We start from the raw sequence: 19,404 nt of genomic DNA on the forward strand, positions 1-19,404 counted from the left end.
AGAGAGAATCTGCCCACAGTAATGCCTTGCCTTGAAATTGAGAAATGATGAATGCTACCTTAGAGCGGTCCGTAGAATACGAGAGTGGTTGCATCTCCAGGACCAGTGAACAGTGAAGCAGGAAACCACTGCATTTCTCTGCCAAACCAGAGTAGGGCGCCGGCCTAGCCATGGGACTGGCGTGCACGGCAGGTGAAGGAGGGATGACGGGATCGGCGGAAGTGCTCGCTGGTGGTGCTGACATGAGTGTCCGACGGTGCATCAACCAGGTCTTGGAAGGGATCCGTGAGGCTCATGCTTGTGTCTCTCGGTGCGGGTCCGGTCATCTGTTACAGATCACTCAGGAGACAGAAGAGTAACAGATGAAGGTGTTTTATTTAAAAACACAAGCAGGGGAGCAGGCAGTGAGGATTGGATGGGCGTTGGGATCCGTGCCGGGAAGGTACACACACGCACTTTAGGGGAATTGGTATCTTCGGAGGCAATCCTTAGAGAGAAGGTAGAAGAGGAGTTAGTCCTAATAGTAAGCATACAGGATTGATCTTGTCGCGAACGTGACCGGACGATGACTGGGTGCATGTGTGTGGCTTATATGGTGCAGCGCTGATGAGTGGATGATGAGGAGCAGGTGATGACTAGTACTCAGGTGAGGGTGTGCGCTGTGATTGTGTGGAGGTGGAACCTGGCGTGTTTGTAACACAGGCAAGGTTTTGTGGCCTTACCTCTCCTGCATTAATATGCAAAAAATGCATTTCAAACAGTTTATTAGTTCAGACATTAATTAGTTAATTACATCATTACATTAACATTAATTGATAGTTTTTGTTCATTGTTTTAGTACAAATCATAATTATAGCAGGACTAGTTTAGATCAGGGTGTGAGGACTGACCAAAGTTTGACTTGCTGGCAGTGGCTGCATCAGAAAACGGGCTGATAAGTTGCTGTAAGTACTTTGCTGAAGTTAATCATCTTTCAGGTGTCAACTGTCAGTATCAGTGTTGTGCAAGTTGACACTTCATTTGAGCCCCTATATTATCAAAATCAATAAAAACAAAATTTCAAAGCTTTTTCCACTAGATCTTTTTACTCTGACTCACAATAACTGTGCGTTCACACTTGTTTCTTTTCTTGTCTTCTCCATTAATGATGCTCCATGTAGTTGAATTTGTCACCAATAAAACCGTAGCAGTGGTGCCCCAAAGTTGGTACGAGGATGGTTGTGCATCGTGGCCAACTTATAACAGTGACAAAAGAATAATTAGGGCAATAAAACATGGAGAGGAGCCACAGGATGACTTGCAGACACATGATGTCAGAATCATCAAATCATCTGGTATGCCAAATCTCAAAGTTGTTTCTTGGCAAAGTGGTTTTTACAAATCCTACACCTACAAATCCACTGCCATCACTGTTTAAAAGAATATGCCACCGTTTTATGAAATTGGGTTATTCACTGTCTCCCCTTGAGTAAGATAAGTGAGCAAAAACTTTTGTCACCTGCCGGACTAAGACAATGCATGCACGGAGACAAAAATGTTTTTGCGCACTTATCTAACTGTAGGGGAGGCTGTGAATAATTAATTTCATAAAATGGTGGCAAGTTCCTTTAAGACTCATGTCAAGCTCCATGTTTACCTTTCAGATTCTTACATTGAGGCACATCAATTCCTGAAGAAGGCTCTGACAAGTAGCACCTTGGACCTCCAAACTGAGTATGAACAGGAACGGCCTGGGAGAAGGAGAACATCAGCGAAGTCAGTGTTTTTCCTTCATGTTACACATACAAACACTAACACCATATACTTTTATTAAAAAGACAGAACAGAGATCAATGTCTGCTTTAAATGTTGATTTGCATGTAGATAAAGATCTTTTTTTATTTTATTTAAACAGACATTTCTTTGGTGACACTGATATAGAGGAGGACTACCGACCCCCAAAGAGGTCCAAATCCGGGTCTTCTGCTGGGACAAGTCACCAACTCCCTGCAAATAGTCCAGAGATCTGTCAAAGTAAGAGTCAGAGAGTATTCATGTCCTAATAATTTCAAATAAGAAAACAAGATATATATAAATGCATTTCTATTTCTCCACAACAAAAAACACATACACAAACCACAAGAGAGAGAGCAAGTTTAGTGGCAGACTCTTGTCACTAGCATGCCCAACAGACAGGCTGAGGAAGTCCTTTCTTCCCCGGTTCATCCAGCTTTTAGCTTTATCTGCTCTATGCATACTGAATATGTAGTCATCTTACAGTTGTTCTCTGTGAATGTTTCTTAAGTCTGTCTGACTGTGTTGTGTATGTTGTATAAGATTGACACCAATATAACACCCAACAACAACACAGTGTTTGGCAGAACTGCCCCTCCCCAACCACAAACACTCCTCTCTCAACCTGCGCAATGCAACCAGCAACAACGGGGGCCAGAGGAGCCAAGCCAGGTCTACAGACCTACCTGGAGAGGTGGGAGACATGGCCCAGAAACCATTCCCTGCTCTGGTAAGAAATAACTGTAACTACAAGCTATAATACCTTGGCTTTAACCACGGGGGACAGGGGGGGGACTTAAGTGCGTGGAATGGAGGGGGAATAACTATTCTATAATACTATGTATTCAACAGCTGCTCAGGTCCACATTTTAAGCCTGCTGGAGCACATTAAGCAGCAGGAGGACCAGCTGGTGGCCAAGGTCAATCACCTGAGCAGCAGGGTGCTCAACACCTCAAGAGCCAGAGTGTCCTGAATGCATTCAGCTGCCCATCGAATCACTGGAAGCGGTGGATGAGCTTGAAGCATTCCTGAAAGACGCTGCCAATGCAGCAGCCAAACAAAGAATGGTATGCTCCTGCCAGTCACTCAACTCTAATTGGTAAAGTGCTGGGGTGGTGGGTGTGTGGTGTGGGGTGGGGCAAAGATTGTCGTACAAGTTATTACATCAGGGCTTTATACCTTGTCTGTATTTTAAGGTGTTTTGTGACTTACTTTTAGATTTCTTATTTGGCCACGATTGGTGGCCAAGATGTGAAGAGAGTGGTGTGGAACATTCTCTCTCGGATGTTCACTGAAGAAGTGGCCAAGACCATAAGCTGGAAGGGGGCAAACGGCAAGAGGGCATTCGGTGACATGTCGTCAAAGACACTGCTGTACCGTAAGTCATTTTAAGTAGTGTAACGGCTTTAAGGAAAGTGTAACGGCTCCCACACACAGCTGCATGCAGTGCAATGCTGGGGTCGGCTGTAAACGGTGTTGCCAGATTGGGTTGAGTGATTTACGCCCAATCATGATCGAAAACCCACCCCCTTCAGCAGAAAATCCGCCCCAACAACGATACTGTCACAGATAAACAATTTAACAATTTATAAACAAGCCGGTGTTACAATAAAGTCGGTTCCTGGAATATCTGATTCCAATGGGTGGAGCTAATAATGAATATTCATGACACCATAGCGTGCGCGGGGCGACACATTTTTATTAACTCACAAATGCAACCAAAACATATAAAAAGAACATTTATCTGAAAATTGTACATTCTGTACTTCAGTATGGACATTCGCAACAAAAAATTGGCCTACACATTTTTTAAAATAAAGAAAATAAACAATTGGAAAAACAATTCTGGCTGCTACTATGGGCTCAGTGCTATAAATCTTTTTTACAGATAACCAAATTACAAGCAATAGCAGAAAATAACTACAATACAACAAACACACAAGTTCAATAAACAGTGCTTTTCAGGGTTTTCAGCTCTCGGTTTTTCAGGTACGCTACAGAAATGTAATAGGCTAATCAAATGTAAAATAACTGCACAGTCTTCACTCTATGAATTAAATATAGATTAATCATTTCTGATGTTATAACGGTTATTTAGTCAGGAACAGTGATCACTTGTATTTTTCTTTGACAGCATTAGATTTATTATTAATTTGCTTTCATTTTAAGAATGAAGCACGGATTTAATATACTGATACCCACTCCTTTTTACATTAAGACATATGCCATACAACGACTGTGTTTACTAGGATATTCGTCAAAAGGCGCATTTTGATTTAATTTTGTCTATTTATTCATTCATGCACAAAAAAGCGGAAGAGAGCTCGATTAAGTATTCACGCGGTCTAGACACAGCTGTCTGTGTGCGTGCGCGCGCGCTTCAGATGTGTGCGCTGAAAACTTCTCACACAGCGCTTGACTGTTCCACTAACAATCCCGAGCATCTTTTGTACTTCACCTTGTGCCTTCGGGCAAGGGCAGTCCTTATATCAAGTCCTGATATGCAAGTTTGAACGAGAATGCACGCGTTGGCAGTAATGCATAGACAGTGCCAAATAAGGTGCTTCGTATCATCAGACATCATATCGATGTATCGATCCATATCGATGCATCGTTAAACCCCTAGTCTGTAATAGTTCAGGTAAACTCAGAGTACTGAAACTACAAAATGATGAATTATTTATAAATTATATATAAGTAGTTTAAGCTTAACTTTGTTCCAACTTTATTACCTGTTTGAAATAAATAATCCATGAAACAAAACAAGGCGCTCACGCTAGTAATTTCTGTTCCACTCACTTGTATTTGTCGCCCCGCCCCCGCTATGGTCTCGTGAATATTCATGATAGCTCCACCCATTGAAACCAAATATTTCGGGAACCGAATATATTCCCAGCAAACACAGAACGTTGTGAGGACGTCGCCAGTTAGTCGTCATTTGGTCAGCGCGACATTACTTTATGGCAACGTTGTGAGGACGTCGTGGTAAAGTTCCATTTTTTTTAATCTTGGCTAACTTCCCAGAAACGTCGTGGGCACGTACTCAAAAGACGTCGCTAGTTAGTCCCATTGGGGACATTGTAGCGACGTGGTCAGCTGGTCTTCAGATAACTTTTAATATTATTGCACTAGATGTATTATTATTATTAAGATACCATTTAAACAGCATATTCTTTGGGAAATATACAAAAAAATTAATCAAGCATGTTAAAATAATTATGTATATATATATATATATATATATATATATATATATATATATATATATATATATATATATATATATATATATATATGCCATCAGTTTAAGAACAATAAAATAAACAATTTACTTAGCAAATGGTGATAATGTTTGTTAATGAAAGAGAGTACGGGACAAATTAACATTTAAACCTTAAACTAGCAGCACACCTCACTTTCTGAGTGAAGTGTGCGACGTGCGCGTGCCCGTCATTTTGTAACGGTCAACTTCCAGCTGACGGACACGGAGGAAAGGTAAGTCCTATAAATCTACTTTTATTCATAGATTTTAACTGATATAACGTTAAATGCCATCAAAGAGGAGTAGTGTTTTGTATTTTAGTAGGTTTTCTCTTTCAATTTAATAAATAAATGCTCTGTTTGGTTAATTAGCTCAAAAGCAGTCTTAGAGGTGATCTAAGGTAACGGTAACTGTTAAAATCGAATATAACCTTACCTGTTTTAAATTATTTGAAATTTATCACTATAAACTATACAGTGTTAACTTTCTAATAATTAAATTTTTAACCGTAGTAACGTTAATTAGTTTGTTTGAATGCCTGCTGCTCGAGCTTGATGATGCTCATGCTATCCATGCTGTGAACTTGAATATAAACCGATAGAACGTTAAATATAAAGTTTAACATTAATTAGACCGAGGCTGCCGAAATCATATTCAGTGTAACGTTATGTGGGATTATTAATTTCCCCTTTTCTCCCTCAAGTGGCAGGCTTGTAAATTCTGTCATCTGTTCATTATTGGTGTTGATGGTGTTTTTCACATGCATGCTTTTTAATGCTAGTTTAATTCTCAAATTGATCTGATACTTTCGTTTCACAAAAAGTAAACAAATTGTTCACTTTCTTAGGGCCTGACAACCACCAGTTGAGTCCATGATTCAGTGAGTTCCTTATAAGGAAATATATTTGTTACCACCTAGAAATTTAAATGTATTATTTATTGCTTTAAAATGAACACATATATTTATCATCAGGGGAAGAGACAGTCTGGGCAGCAGCAACAAGACAACTATTACAAGTAGAGATGGGTTTCAAGAACTGGTACTAATTTGGTTCCTGACTTGTTCGGTACTGAAAACATTTACATAAGCTACAGGATCAATAGTGCTGCTATCAGTATTCTTGTAACATTGATTCATTACCCTTTAGACACAACCACATATCCTCCAAATCATCTCTGCGTGGATGGCAGCAAGGATCCAGGATCAAGAGATCATTCTTCATGGAGACTGTTCCACAGGAAGCAGTTTCTCCTGGGTGAAAAACTAAACCTGGTTGTTTCAGCATCACTCAGGCAAGACTAAATACTTTTAAATTGATTTCAGTTGGTTATGTGTTTCAGGTCATCCTGACCATTCTGCTGTCCTGGATGTAAGTCCGTGCAGGAACTACATTTCTCGTTGTTGAAAGATTTGTGCAGCGGTATCCAGACATATAACGCCCCATCACGTCAACGCCTCTCGTTTACTTTTAAATGAAGTGACGTCAAGGATGGTGAAATTAATTCTAGAAATTAATTCTAATTAGAAGTTGAAGACTTCTCAAGCGCCAATGCAGCCGTCCTCCAGTCAGAACATCTTATGCAAATACCCTAGCGCAGACGCAAGCCAATCAAGTGCATGCAATACCAGAAAGCTAATGTGATTGGCTGTCACTATGAGAAGAGACAGTAATTCTGATCCGATATCAGTGTCGTTTTTTGCAAAAAAAATTATATATTAGACTAGAGCTGCACGATTAATCGTTAAAAGATCGCGATCTCGATTCAGACACCCTCTCGATCTCATTTCTAAAAGACAATGATTCCCCGAGTCTGTTAAACCTTTGACAAAGTCTTACCGGATCATTCAAATCCGTGCGCGCACTGCCGCTGACACAGAGAGAGCTCTTACCATGTTTGGTTAAGAAACATCTTCACAAACAGTCTTTTCAACTACACGGTATTATATCTGTCTTACAGTCATTTATATTTATCACAGAAATACTGGGATAAAGTTTATAGTTTAAATATAAACATTGATGTCTATATGGCAGCGATCAAAATATAACAAATCCCCTTTTGAAAGTACTGCGCTTTAAATAACGTTTGTGTCGATTGCATTGTTTCACCAACAGGTGGCGACAAGTGTCTTAATTTATTTGTCAATGAATTAATTTTTCATTCAAGAGAATCGTTCAAAAACGCTGATTCATCCAGAAATGAAAGAAGTGTAGTAGGTTTATGAGTGAGTCGTTGAATCAGTGATCTAAACAACTTTTTCATCATTCTAATATTAAAAAAACTGGGGTTTTAAATATATTATATATACACTACCAGTCAAAAGTTTTTGAACCATAAGATGTGTAATGTTTTTTTAAAGTCTCTTCTGCTCACCAAACTATATTTATCTGATCCAAAGTACAGCAAAAACAGTAAAGTTTTGAAATATTTTTACCATTTAAAATAACTGCTTTCACTTGAATGTATTTTAAAATGTAATTTATTTCTGTGGTGTGCAGCTGTATTTTCAGCATCATTACTCCAGTCTTCAGTGTCACATGATCTTCAGAAATCATTCTAATATGCTGTTTTGCCATTAAAAAAAAAACATTATTATTATTATTATTATTATTATTATTATGTTGAAAACAGATGAGTAGATTTTTTTCAGGTTTCTTTGATAGAAAGTTCAGAAGAACAATAATTGTGTGTAATAGAAATATTTTGTTATAAATGTCTTTGTCACACTTGATCAATTTAAAGAATCCTTGCAAAATAAAATAATAAATGTATATACTTGTGATAATGATAATGTTAATAGTAATAATAATAATAAAGAATCGTAGGAGAATCGTGATCTCTATATGAGATCAAAAAATCGTGATTCTCAATTTATCCAGAATCGTGCAGCCCTATATTAGACAGTTTCATCGGATGCACGCACCTGGACCTAAGTTAACTTCCGGTCTGTGTTGTGTATATCGGTCTGGCTGCAGTGCCTTCTACAAACACAGTTAAAGGCAAGGTGATGAGTAAACTGAAGTTGGGCTCAGGTGGTTGTGCTGCGGGATGTTTCCCATACATTTATTTATTTTTGGAGACTCGCCACAATTTTAAAACTGATCGATTTTCAAAAAGGCTTCGTTAAACAAACATGAGTAACGTTACGTACTGCACGTTTAATAATTCCTAACATTTATATGTTTAAATATCAAAACGAGGCACAGGTGTTTTTATATCGCTGTATTTCTGAAGGAAGACTTGCATGTTATATGCCTGATAGCAGCGTATGAGCGTACCAGCTCTGCTTTGTTTACAGCTGTTACTGGGGAAACCTCTATTTCTCGCACTTTATGTCTATGCTTTAAAACATCTCCTGCTGGCAAAGGATGAATTTGCATTTTCATCAAGTCCGCCTGATCCACACAGAAAACATATTTTGTTTGTTATCAAAAAATATCTACTCTAGAGGGACTTGGCTGTTGTTATTGATTCTATTTGGAAGTCTACCGGAAGTTAAGTTAGGTCCACAAAAGCGCGCATGCGCAGTAACGTTTGTTTATGTTGTTGCCGTTGAAACCGTCTATATATATATGTGTGTGTGTGTGTGTGTGTGTATAATGTATGTGTGTGTAAAATACATTTCTTTTAAATGTATAGCACAGTAATGAAGGCAGTAACATGTGACAGATGGGACAGAACAAGAATCTATCATTGTGCTAATGTTTTATAATACGAAAGGGTATGGCTCCTATACAGCGTGCAGCACGTAAACACAACCAGTGTGCAGAATGATGCACTTGAAGCAACACAAAGTCACAGCGTGTAGCATTACTCATAGAAATATTCAAAACACCAAAGGAAGAGATATTGTTGTGTATTATATGTGTGCAATATTTTGAGCCTTTTCTTTTAACAGTTTTAAATATCAGTTATTGTGCGCTCTTGAAGAGAGTTTCATTGTTTTGACTGTAGTAACTAGGGCTGGGATGATACGCTAATCTGCCAATTCAATACTATCCCGATACTTGTGTGCCGATTCAATATATATTTATAATTATATATATATATATATATATATATATATATATATATATATATAATTTAGCATTGTGATTATAAATATATAACTATTGCAATTCGTGACTTATCCAAATTGTCTGTAAAATGATGTTTGTTTCTGTAGATTTGAGGGAAAGATTAAAAACAAGGAGGTCTGGGAATGACTGAAGGGAACTGACAGCAGTGCAGGAAGGAAGTTATCACCAGAATGTAAGTTCTTTGAGAATGTGTGCTTTGTTTATTACAAGTTGAGTTTTCATTTAAATGTGGCAATGTACACAACTGGTCAAAAGTTTTAAATATATTTTAAAAGTTTAAGTTATTTCTATAATGCACAGCTATATTTTCAGCATTAATTACTCCAGTCTTCAGTGTCACATGATCTTCAGAAATCATTCTAATATGATGATTTACTGCTCAATACATTTTTCTGATTATTATCAGTGTTGGAAACAGTTGTGCTGCCCAAACATTTTGTCTACACTACAGTTATATTTATTTATTATTTATTTTATTTTATTAATTTTATTGGGGGGGGGGGGGGGGTTGGCTAATAGCAAGAATGCATAAAATTTTAAACCAGTGGTAGAGAAGACTTTTGTAATTTTACAAAAGATTACCTTTTTTTCAATGTTTTGAACTTTGTGTTTTATAAAATAATAATGAAGAAAAAAATCAACTTTCCAGAAATGCTAAGTTTTCTTCCCCATCATTTCTAATATGGGGTGCGTTTCCCTAAAACCAACTTTGGTCACAAGTTCCTTCTTTACTAATAGAGTTCAGTGGAACTAACAACCGTAGTAAGCTAACTGCAGATGTGATTTACATCATGTATGTCATGAGCAGATGTACACTTTGATCATAGCGCCAATAATGTGATTAGGTGCATGTAAATGTCATGGTCTTGTCATGATCCTGTCTCTATCTCTCTCTTTTTCTCTCTCTGTCTCCCCCTGCTGGTTTATCCCCTCCTGTCTCCCTCGCTCTTCGCTTCTGTGTCACAGCTGTCTTCACTTCTCATTAAGATAATTCCCCCTCCACCTGGTTCTCATCTTGCCTCGTTATTTGGGCTACTTCTACCCTCTCGTTCCCGTGTCTCATTGTCAGATTGTTACTTCCGAATGAAGCCGTTGCCTTTGGCGTCCATGTTAGCAGTTGGTCTTGTCCTGTCCTGTCCTGTCTAGTCGGGGTGAAGTTAGTTGTCTACTATCGTTACCTGTACATCTCTGTGCTCACCCATTGCACCCCACAGAACCTTACCTGCTGTTCTACGCCGCGACCGCCCCGCACTGCGAGCTCCGATCCCCGGCTCTCCCCTGAGCCCAGTCAAAGCCTCCACCTCGCCAGCCTTCTGGTCGTTCCAGCCACGGAGGTTTCCTGTGTTAGTTTAACCCAGCCTTCGGGTCTTCCTTAGTTTTCATCTTTGTACTCCTTAGTTGGATTTTCCTGTGGCTTTCCTTTGTTGGATTAAAGACTGTCATTTTGCCCTCGCATTTGAGTCCTCTCTCTTCAATATCCATCACAGAACAATCTGACCATATGATGGACTCAGCGAGTGGCAGCCCGTTCCAGACCGCCGTCGAGCACCAGGGCGTCCTCCTCGGGAGGCATGAGGAGGACATCTCCGCTACCCGACACGCCGTCGGTTCTTTGGACGCCCAAATGTCCGAGCTTTCCAGCCAGGTCCACAACCTCCGCCTCCAGCCTTCCGCCTCTTATTCTCCTCCTGGTCAGACGGAGCCTCGGATAAACAATCCTCCGGTCTATTCGGGTGAGCCAACTCAGTGCCGCGCTTTCCTTACCCAGTGTGAGGTGGTATTCTCGCTCCAGCCCGCTACTTATGCTAAGGAGAGGGCCAAGGTGGCTTTCGTTCTTTCACTCCTCCACGGGCGGGCTCGCGAATGGGGAACGGCCAACTGGGAGACGGAGGCAGAGTGCATCTCAACCTTTGAGCGCTTCAAGGAGGAGATGATCCGGGTCTTCGACCACTCCGCCTACGGAGAGGAGGCGTCCCGTCGGCTTTCCACACTCTGGCAGGGAAGACGATCCGTGCCGGATTTCTCCGTTGAGTTCCGGACCCTCGCTACCACCTGTGGGTGGAACCAACCCGCACTGACTGCTCGCTTCCTGGAGGGCTTGTCTCCAGAGGTGCGGGACGAGGTCCTCGTCCGTGAGATCCCCGCCCGGCTCGACGACCTTATCGACCTGGCCATCCGGGTGGAGAGACGGTTTGATCAGCGCCGTCGTACTCATCGCCTAGAGGAGAGTCTCTTCTCGCCGCCTCGAGTCAGCCCCTCCCACTCAGAACCGGAACCCATGCAGCTGGGTGGCCTGCGTATTTCACCTAAGGAGCGTCAGAGGAGGATCTCTAACCGCCTCTGCATGTACTGTGCTAGTGCCTCTCACTTTGTGTTTTCGTGTCCTGTAAAAGCCAACGCTCGCCAGTAGGAGGAGGGTTACTGGCGAGCGCTACCACTAAGACCATCCCTTCCACTTCCTGCACGACACTTCCAGCGCATCTCCAGTGGGCGGGGTCGTCAGCCTCCTGTGCGGCCTTGATCGACTCTGGGGCCGAGGGAAACTTTTTGGATGAGAAGTGGGCGCTCCAACAAGGTATTCCGCTCACACCGCTAAGAGACTCCACCTCTTTATTTGCCCTTGATGGCAGCGCCCTACCTAGGGTACAGAAACAGACTATCCCATTAACTCTAACCGTTTCTGGCAACCATAAAGAGACAGTTTCCTTTTTTATTTTTCAGTCTCCTTTTACTCCTTTAGTACTGGGGCACCCTTGGTTAGAACTTCACAATCCACACATTGACTGGGCTAAGGGGTCTGTTTTGTCTTGGAAGTTGTCGTGTCATGTTAAGTGTTTAGCCTCGGCTGTTCCCCCCGTGTCTTCTGTTTCTGTGTTGCAGGAGGAGACGGGAGATCTGACTGGGGTTCCGGAGGAGTATCACGATTTGCGAGGGGTTTTCAGCCGTTCTCGAGCCATGTCTCTTCCGCCCCACTGTCCGTATGACTGCGCTATTGATCTCCGCCCGGGGACCACGCCCCCTCGGGGTAGGCTCTATTCCCTTTCTGCTCCCGAACGGGAGGCTTTAGAGAATTATTTATCTGAGTCTCTCAGCGCCGGCACAATCGTTCCGTCCTCGTCGCCTGCCGGCGCCGGATTCTTTTTTGTTAAGAAGAAAGACGGTTCTTTACGCCCATGCATAGATTATCGGGGGCTGAACGACATCACGGTTAAGAATCGTTACCCCTTGCCACTGATGTCCTCAGCCTTCGATATCCTGCAGGGGGCAAAAGTCTTTACCAAGCTCGACCTACGTAACGCCTACCATCTCGTACGCTTTCGGGAGTGGGACGAGTGGAAGACCGCCTTTAACACGCCCCTCGGCCACTTCGAGTATAGGGTCCTTCCCTTCGGATTGGTTAACGCCCCCGCTGTCTTTCAGGCTCTGATCAATGACGTCCTTCGGGATATGCTCAATTTATTCGTTTTTGTCTATCTCGATGACATTTTGATTTTTTCGCCCTCTCTCCAGGTTCATGTGCAGCACGTTCGCCGCGTTCTCCAACGTTTGCTTGAGAATCGACTCTTTGTTAAGGCCGAGAAGTGCTCCTTTCATGCTTCGTCTATAACGTTTTTAGGCTCCGTTATCTCTGCAGAGGGGATCAGAATGGACCCTACCAAGGTCCAGGCCGTGCTCGATTGGCCCGTCCCTGAGTCTCGTGTCTCGCTACAGCGCTTTCTCGGTTTTGCTAATTTTTATCGCCGCTTTATACGCAACTTCAGTCAGGTGGCCGCGCCACTCACTGCCCTCACTTCGGTTAAATTTCGTTTCGGTTGGTCCAGTTCTGCGCAGGAGGCGTTTGACCGGCTAAAGACCCTTTTTACGTCCGCACCCATCCTCCGCACTCCAGATAGCTCAAGACAGTTTATCGTTGAGGTCGATGCCTCCGAGGTAGGGGTGGGAGCCGTTCTTTCCCAGCGGTCAGCGTCGGATAATAAGATACACCCTTGCGCGTACTTCTCCCACCGCCTTTCCCCCGCTGAACGTAATTATGATGTCGGGAATCGTGAGCTCCTCGCCATCCGCCTGGCATTGGGTGAGTGGCGGCAGTGGTTAGAGGGATCCTCTGTTCCTTTTATTGTTTTGACGGATCATCGCAATTTAGAATACATTCGCTCCGCCAAGAGATTGAACTCGCGTCAGGCTCGCTGGGCCCTTTTCTTTACGCGTTTTGATTTTGTCATTTCATACCGTCCGGGCTCTAAGAACGGTAAACCAGATGCGTTGTCTCGACTTTTCGATCCCTCGATCGGCTGCACCCCCCGAGAGGAGATTATTCCTTCCGGTCGGGTGGTGGGGGCTACGGTCTGGGGGATCGAGAGACAGGTTAAACGCGCTCTCTCTCACGTCGCTACTCCCCGTAACTGCCCTAGGGGCAGCCTCTTTGTCCCAGTTCCCACACGATTAGCGGTTCTTCAATGGGCCCATTCCTCTAGACTAGCGGTTCATCCCGGTGCTCGAGGCACTGTCGCATTTATCCGCCAGCGTTTCTGGTGGCCCTCTTTAGAACGTGATGCGCGCCGCTTTATCGCTGCCTGCTCTGTTTGTGCCCAAACCAAAGCAGGCAACTCTCCGCCTGCTGGTCTTCTCCGACCGCTACCTGTTCCCTCTCGCCCGTGGTCCCATATAGCTCTCGACTTTATCACCGGTCTTCCGCCCTCAGCCGGTAAGACTGTCATCCTGACGGTAGTCGACCGCTTCTCAAAATCGGCGCACTTCATTCCTCTTACCAAACTGCCCTCTGCGAAGGAGACGGCCCAGATTATGATTGATAATGTGTTTAAGTATCACGGGTTGCCCACCGACGTCGTGTCCGATAGGGGTCCGCAATTCGCCTCGCAGTTCTGGAAAGAATTTTGCCATCTCATAGGTGCCACTGCTAGCCTTTCCTCGGGTTTTCACCCACAGACTAACGGCCAGGCCGAGCGAGCCAATCAGATTGTTGCCCGCATGCTCCGCAGTCTAGCCTTTCGCAATCCCTCGTCTTGGGTCGAACAGCTTTCCTGGGCTGAGTATGCTCATAATTCCCTCCCCTCCTCGGCCTCTGGTATCTCTCCCTTTCAGTGTTGCCTCGGCTATCAACCGCCCTTATTTTCGTCCCAAGAGACCGATTCTCACTGCCCGTCCGTTCAGACCTTTATCAGTCGCTGTAAACGAACCTGGAAGAGGGTGAGATCCGCACTTTGTCGTTCTAAGAGATGCATGTGCGTGGCTGCCAATAAATCGCGTGTCAAGAGTCCTCGCTATGTCGCGGGTCAGAGGGTTTGGCTTTCTACATCTAATTTACCCCTCCAGTCTGACTCCCGTAAACTGGCTCCCCGCTTCATCGGGCCGTTCCGCATTATCAAGATCGTTAACCCTGTCGCCGTCAAACTCCGGTTGCCGCATAATCTTCGTCGTGTTCACCCGGTGTTTCACGTCTCCTGCATTAAACCGACCTCTCGCTCCCCCCCTCCCATGTCCTTCTCTGCCGTTCGTATCGAAGACTCCCCGGTCTACACCGTCCGCAGGATCATAGATAGGCGGCGTCGGGGTCGTGGACACCAATACTTAGTCGATTGGCAGGGGTATGGTCCTGAGGAGAGGAGTTGGGTCTCCCCTAAGGATATCCTGGACCCCTCGCTCATTGATGATTTCCTCCGGTCTCGCCAGCATTTCCCCGCTGGAGCGCCTGGAGGCGCTCTTTGAGGAGAGGGTACTGTCATGGTCTTGTCATGATCCTGTCTCTATCTCTCTCTTTTTCTCTCTCGGTCTCCCCCTGCTGGTTTATCCCCTCCTGTCTCCCTCGCTCTTCGCTTCTGTGTCACAGCTGTCTTCACTTCTCATTAAGATAATTCCCCCTCCACCTGGTTCTCATCTTGCCTCGTTATTTGGGCTACTTCTACCCTCTCGTTCCCGTGTCTCATTGTCAGATTGTTACTTCCGAATGAAGCCGTTGCCTTTGGCGTCCATGTTAGCAGTTGGTCTTGTCCTGTCCTGTCCTGTCTAGTCGGGGTGAAGTTAGTTGTCTACTATCGTTACCTGTACATCTCTGTGCTCACCCATTGCACCCCACAGAACCTTACCTGCTGTTCTACGCCGCGACCGCCCCGCACTGCGAGCTCCGATCCCCGGCTCTCCCCTGAGCCCAGTCAAAGCCTCCACCTCGCCAGCCTTCTGGTCGTTCCAGCCACGGAGGTTTCCTGTGTTAGTTTAACCCAGCCTTCGGGTCTTCCTTAGTTTTCATCTTTGTACTCCTTAGTTGGATTTTCCTGTGGCTTTCCTTTGTTGGATTAAAGACTGTCATTTTGCCCTCGCATTTGAGTCCTCTCTCTTCAATATCCATCACAGTAAATGCACTGATTTGTGATAATCAGCAATGTTTCCCGATCAGCAAATCAGTATATGAAAAAGATCATGTGACACTGAAGACTGGAGTAAAGTTACTGAAAAATTCAGCTTTGCCTCATAATTATTTCAATAAATATGTTTAAGTATATTCAAAAAAAGAGTATGAAAACTGTTATTTTTTTCTTTCTTTCTGTTTTCTTTTCTTTTTCTTTTTTTTGTACAATTTAATTTTTTTTTTTTTTTATCAAATTAATCTAGCCTTGGTGAGTAGAAGAGACTTCTCTTGAAAACCATAAAGAAAAGATTCCAGATTTTTGACTGGTTGTGAACATACATGAGCAACATTAACAAGATGATCCTCCCTTTCAGCTCAGAGAAGGATGTTGACAGTGTAGGCCCAGGATGAAGAAGAGGAGGAAGAACACGTTTAACAATTTTCTATAAGCTTGCCATGTGTTATAATAAAAACAATGAACATGACTACAATAATATGCTAAATGTTATTAAAAGATTCCAGTTTGCAAGAAGTCTGAGTGTCTGACTCTACACTAGAGGAACTCTTTTCTGAAGAAGATCAGGTGCTGAGAAGGAGCCTTGTTCTACAGCAAAACACTGCATCAAGCCTCCTGTCCTTCCCTCAGAAGAGCCTGTCTTCTGCTGCTGGGGTAAGAAACACCCTCTTCCTCTTCTCTATCAGCTGTCCAGCACCTAACTCTGCCTCCTCAGCACTGTCTGAAAGAGTCTTCTCCACAGTCAGTAATCACAGATCACAGATTCTTCTGAGAAAGTCGATATGCTCATTTTCTTAAAACACTTTGTTTTTTCGGGTGGGACAAATAATACAGGAGAGATGCTAGAAATCTCTATATTGTTAATTTTTCATATCTTTACGCTTTATGAATGTTTTTCTTCTGAGAAGCTCAAAAATTATGGTTCTTTGGTAATTGTTATATTGTTTAGTTTTATCCTCTGATAGTGAGCACAGAGCCCTGATCATGACATGCAAGAAAAAGAAAGAAATCATGTCCATGATTTACTAATTCGTTCCCTCTATGTACTAAAACGTGCACAATTACTTTTACATTTCATTGATTTGCTAAATCGTATGCACAATTTACTAATTCGTTCTCTTGATGTATAAATAGTGTACACGTTTTAGCAAATCGAGGGAATGAAATAGAAAATTGTGCGCATGAATTAGCCTAAATTTTTTCCTGCATTTCGTGTAATTAAAGCACATCACCACCAGACATTTATACCAGGAGCCTCATATACGACGCTCACAGTTTTACTTTGTGCAGTATCTCTGTGCAGTATCTGCTGAATTGTTTCATATCTATTTATCATGTATTTTTTGTTGCACTAAATTATGTTGTATCAATAAGTTTACTGATAATTATTTTTAATTTTCACTAATAACGTCATTAACCATCTCCCCATCTTTAAGACAAAAAATTTCTATTGTTTATATTGTGTAATCTATGAATTGATGTGTTTAGTTTTCTGTGCTCATAACGTAGTAACATTTTGCATGTTTAAAGAACAGGTGCGATGTTCAAAATGTATTTGTACAAAGTAGTGCTGAATAAATATTGATTTGTGAATGAATGCAATGTGTTTTTGTCTATTTTATATTAGAATGTAATGTTTTTGTATTTGTTTGCATTGCATGTATGTAATTAATGTATTAACTATGAATCCCCTATAATTAGATTACAATTAGATTTCATAAGGTTTATTTTTTGCACCAGAGATGGATTGAGTTTATTAGTTCTTTATGTATTTCAAGGTAATGGTGAGGTGAAAATATGAATTACCAATATGATCCTGTAATGTCACGTCCTCATAACGAGCCAGTTTGGTCGTCAGGACATACTCATCACGTTCCAGCGACGTTCCAGTATAACGTTGCCACGACGGATATGGGAATCACAAAGTTACGTCACTGGAACGTTATGTGGTACGTCGCTGAGACCAATATGGTATTTTATAGGAACGTCCTCATAACGTGCCAGTTTGGTCGTCAGGACATACTCATCACGTTCCAGTGACGTTCCAGTATAACGTTGCCACGACGGATATGGGAATCACAAAGTTACGTCACTGGAACGTTATGTGGTACATCGCTGAGACCAATATGGTATTTTATAGGAATGTCCTCATAACGTGCCAGTTTGGTCGTCAGGACATACTCATCACGTTCCAGCGACGTTCCAGTATAACGTTGCCACGACTGATATGGGAATCACAAAGTTACGTCACTGGAACGTTATATGGTACGTCGCTGCGACCAATATGGTACTTTATAGTAACGTTCTCATAACGTGCCAGTTTGGTCGCTGGGACGTACTCCTCACGTTCCAGCGATGTTCCACTATAACGTCGCCACGACGGATATGGGAATCACAAAGTTACGTCGCTGGAACGTTATTTGGGATGTTGCTGCAACGAATATGGTCTGGTCCAGTTACGTCGTCACAACGTAACTGTGTTAGCTGGGTTGTAACACCGGCTTATTTTCCCAAGTCGACGAAGTCAAAAGATGCCCAATCTGGCAACACTGATTAATTCCAGCCAATAACTGGGCAGCCCGGGCTTAAGTCATAAGTATCCTACCAAATGCATGCTGAATTTAAAATCTCATTTTGTGCTTACAGGTGCTGTACGTGCAAATGGTTTGTGTCGCACAGCCACAGACACAGACATTCAACGTTATGCCATAAGATGGTTTAACTTGGCTGCAGACCGTGGTGCGGCGAGGAAGCGCCTGACCAACCGGTCTAAACAGGCTGAGGCCGATGATTAGGCTACTTATGTTCATGTGTTCTTTTGTTAAATAAAATGTTTTATGTCTTTCAAATTGTTTCAGTTTTAATTTAAATAGTCTGTCGCAGGCTACACGTTGTTTTCCAATTCAGAGACCATGCCCTTTACAAATTTCATTGGCCTGTAGCCTAGTGTGTTTAAACCCCACCCACGATCAACTGCAAGATAGAATACAACCAACTTACTGTTCCTTTTCAATAATCCAACTTGCATTCCAATATTAAAAAACTTATGTTTACTACTTATGTCTCATGTCAACTGTAAATGGTTACATACAACTTAACAGATACAAAACACATTCCCATTTTCCAGAATTCCATTATAATCAGAGAACATCTCCTCTCGTAGGACTACTTACAACTAGTCTTGCTGATCCTAGCACTTATGCTGTGTTCACACCAAACGCGAATAGATCGTCAAATTCGCATCTACCGCGTCTAGTTTGCAGCTTGACCATTCTGAGATCATTCACGCGTGAAATTAACTTCACAACAGACAGGAATTCATGGGGGAACTTCTGCCAGCTGAGTTCAAGCAGCATTTTCAACCGCCATTTTTATTCTGATAATTTTCACAATTTTACTGTTATCGTGTCATGACATGTAGTTTTGAAAGTATTTCAGGCGAGAATTTAGTTGTTTTAAATTCAAATATGCGGTTTATTTATAATGACAGCATCTATTTAAAGAATGTGTTTCGCCGATCTCGGAGATGAGCTCCATGCGATCAGCGGGAGCTCCGTCATCATGTATCTGCTGAGAGCAGCCTCACCTCGGCTAGATCTTCTGACATTTGCCGCTAGCTCTGATGTCTCTTTAGTGGTTCAAGATAAAATATAATTTGTTTGGGATAAAATGAAACGTTTCTTATCTTTGGCCTTAATTCAATTTATCTATTAATATGTTTTTTATATATATAAGTCCTTTTTATTCCTGTCTCTATAGAAATAAGAACTTTTGTCTTATAGCTCCTGTTGACTGCTCACTGACAACATCAGTCGTTCCTCCTTGTTGAATGAGTGGAGAAGGGTATTCCTGCACAACCGGAGGCTGCAGGAACATACCGTTGAATGAGTGACTCCTAGCAGGCTCCTG

The 19,404-nt window shown here is 42.6% G+C and overlaps 1 protein-coding gene and 1 long non-coding RNA gene across 3 annotated transcripts; both read left to right on the plus strand.

The window, feature by feature from the left end:
* Window positions 1-884: 884 nt before the first annotated feature.
* LOC113096005 (uncharacterized) lies at window positions 885-18,481 on the plus strand. 2 transcript variants are annotated; one of them, XM_026261380.1, is made up of 5 exons: window positions 885-1,334; window positions 1,644-1,755; window positions 1,895-2,013; window positions 2,351-2,503; window positions 2,626-2,836. In XM_026261380.1, the coding sequence occupies exons 1-5, from the start codon at window positions 1,145-1,147 to the stop codon at window positions 2,745-2,747; spliced, it is 696 nt and encodes a 231-aa protein (XP_026117165.1). In that variant the 5' UTR covers window positions 885-1,144; the 3' UTR covers window positions 2,748-2,836. The 2 variants fall into 2 exon arrangements, with proteins under 2 accessions (XP_026117165.1, XP_026117166.1); XM_026261381.1 differs by lacking the exons at window positions 885-1,334; window positions 1,644-1,755; window positions 1,895-2,013 and adding exons at window positions 2,993-3,152; window positions 18,142-18,481 and having other exon boundaries at window positions 2,326-2,503; window positions 2,626-2,841.
* LOC113096006 (uncharacterized) lies at window positions 6,277-15,903 on the plus strand. Its single transcript, XR_003288437.1, has 4 exons — window positions 6,277-6,292; window positions 6,378-6,406; window positions 9,202-9,287; window positions 15,854-15,903. It is a non-coding gene; the product is annotated as an uncharacterized LOC113096006 (long non-coding RNA).
* Window positions 18,482-19,404: the final 923 nt, after the last annotated feature.

This window comes from Carassius auratus, unplaced genomic scaffold (assembly GCF_003368295.1).
Source record: "Carassius auratus strain Wakin unplaced genomic scaffold, ASM336829v1 scaf_tig00215842, whole genome shotgun sequence".
Lineage (NCBI taxonomy): Eukaryota > Metazoa > Chordata > Actinopteri > Cypriniformes > Cyprinidae > Carassius > Carassius auratus.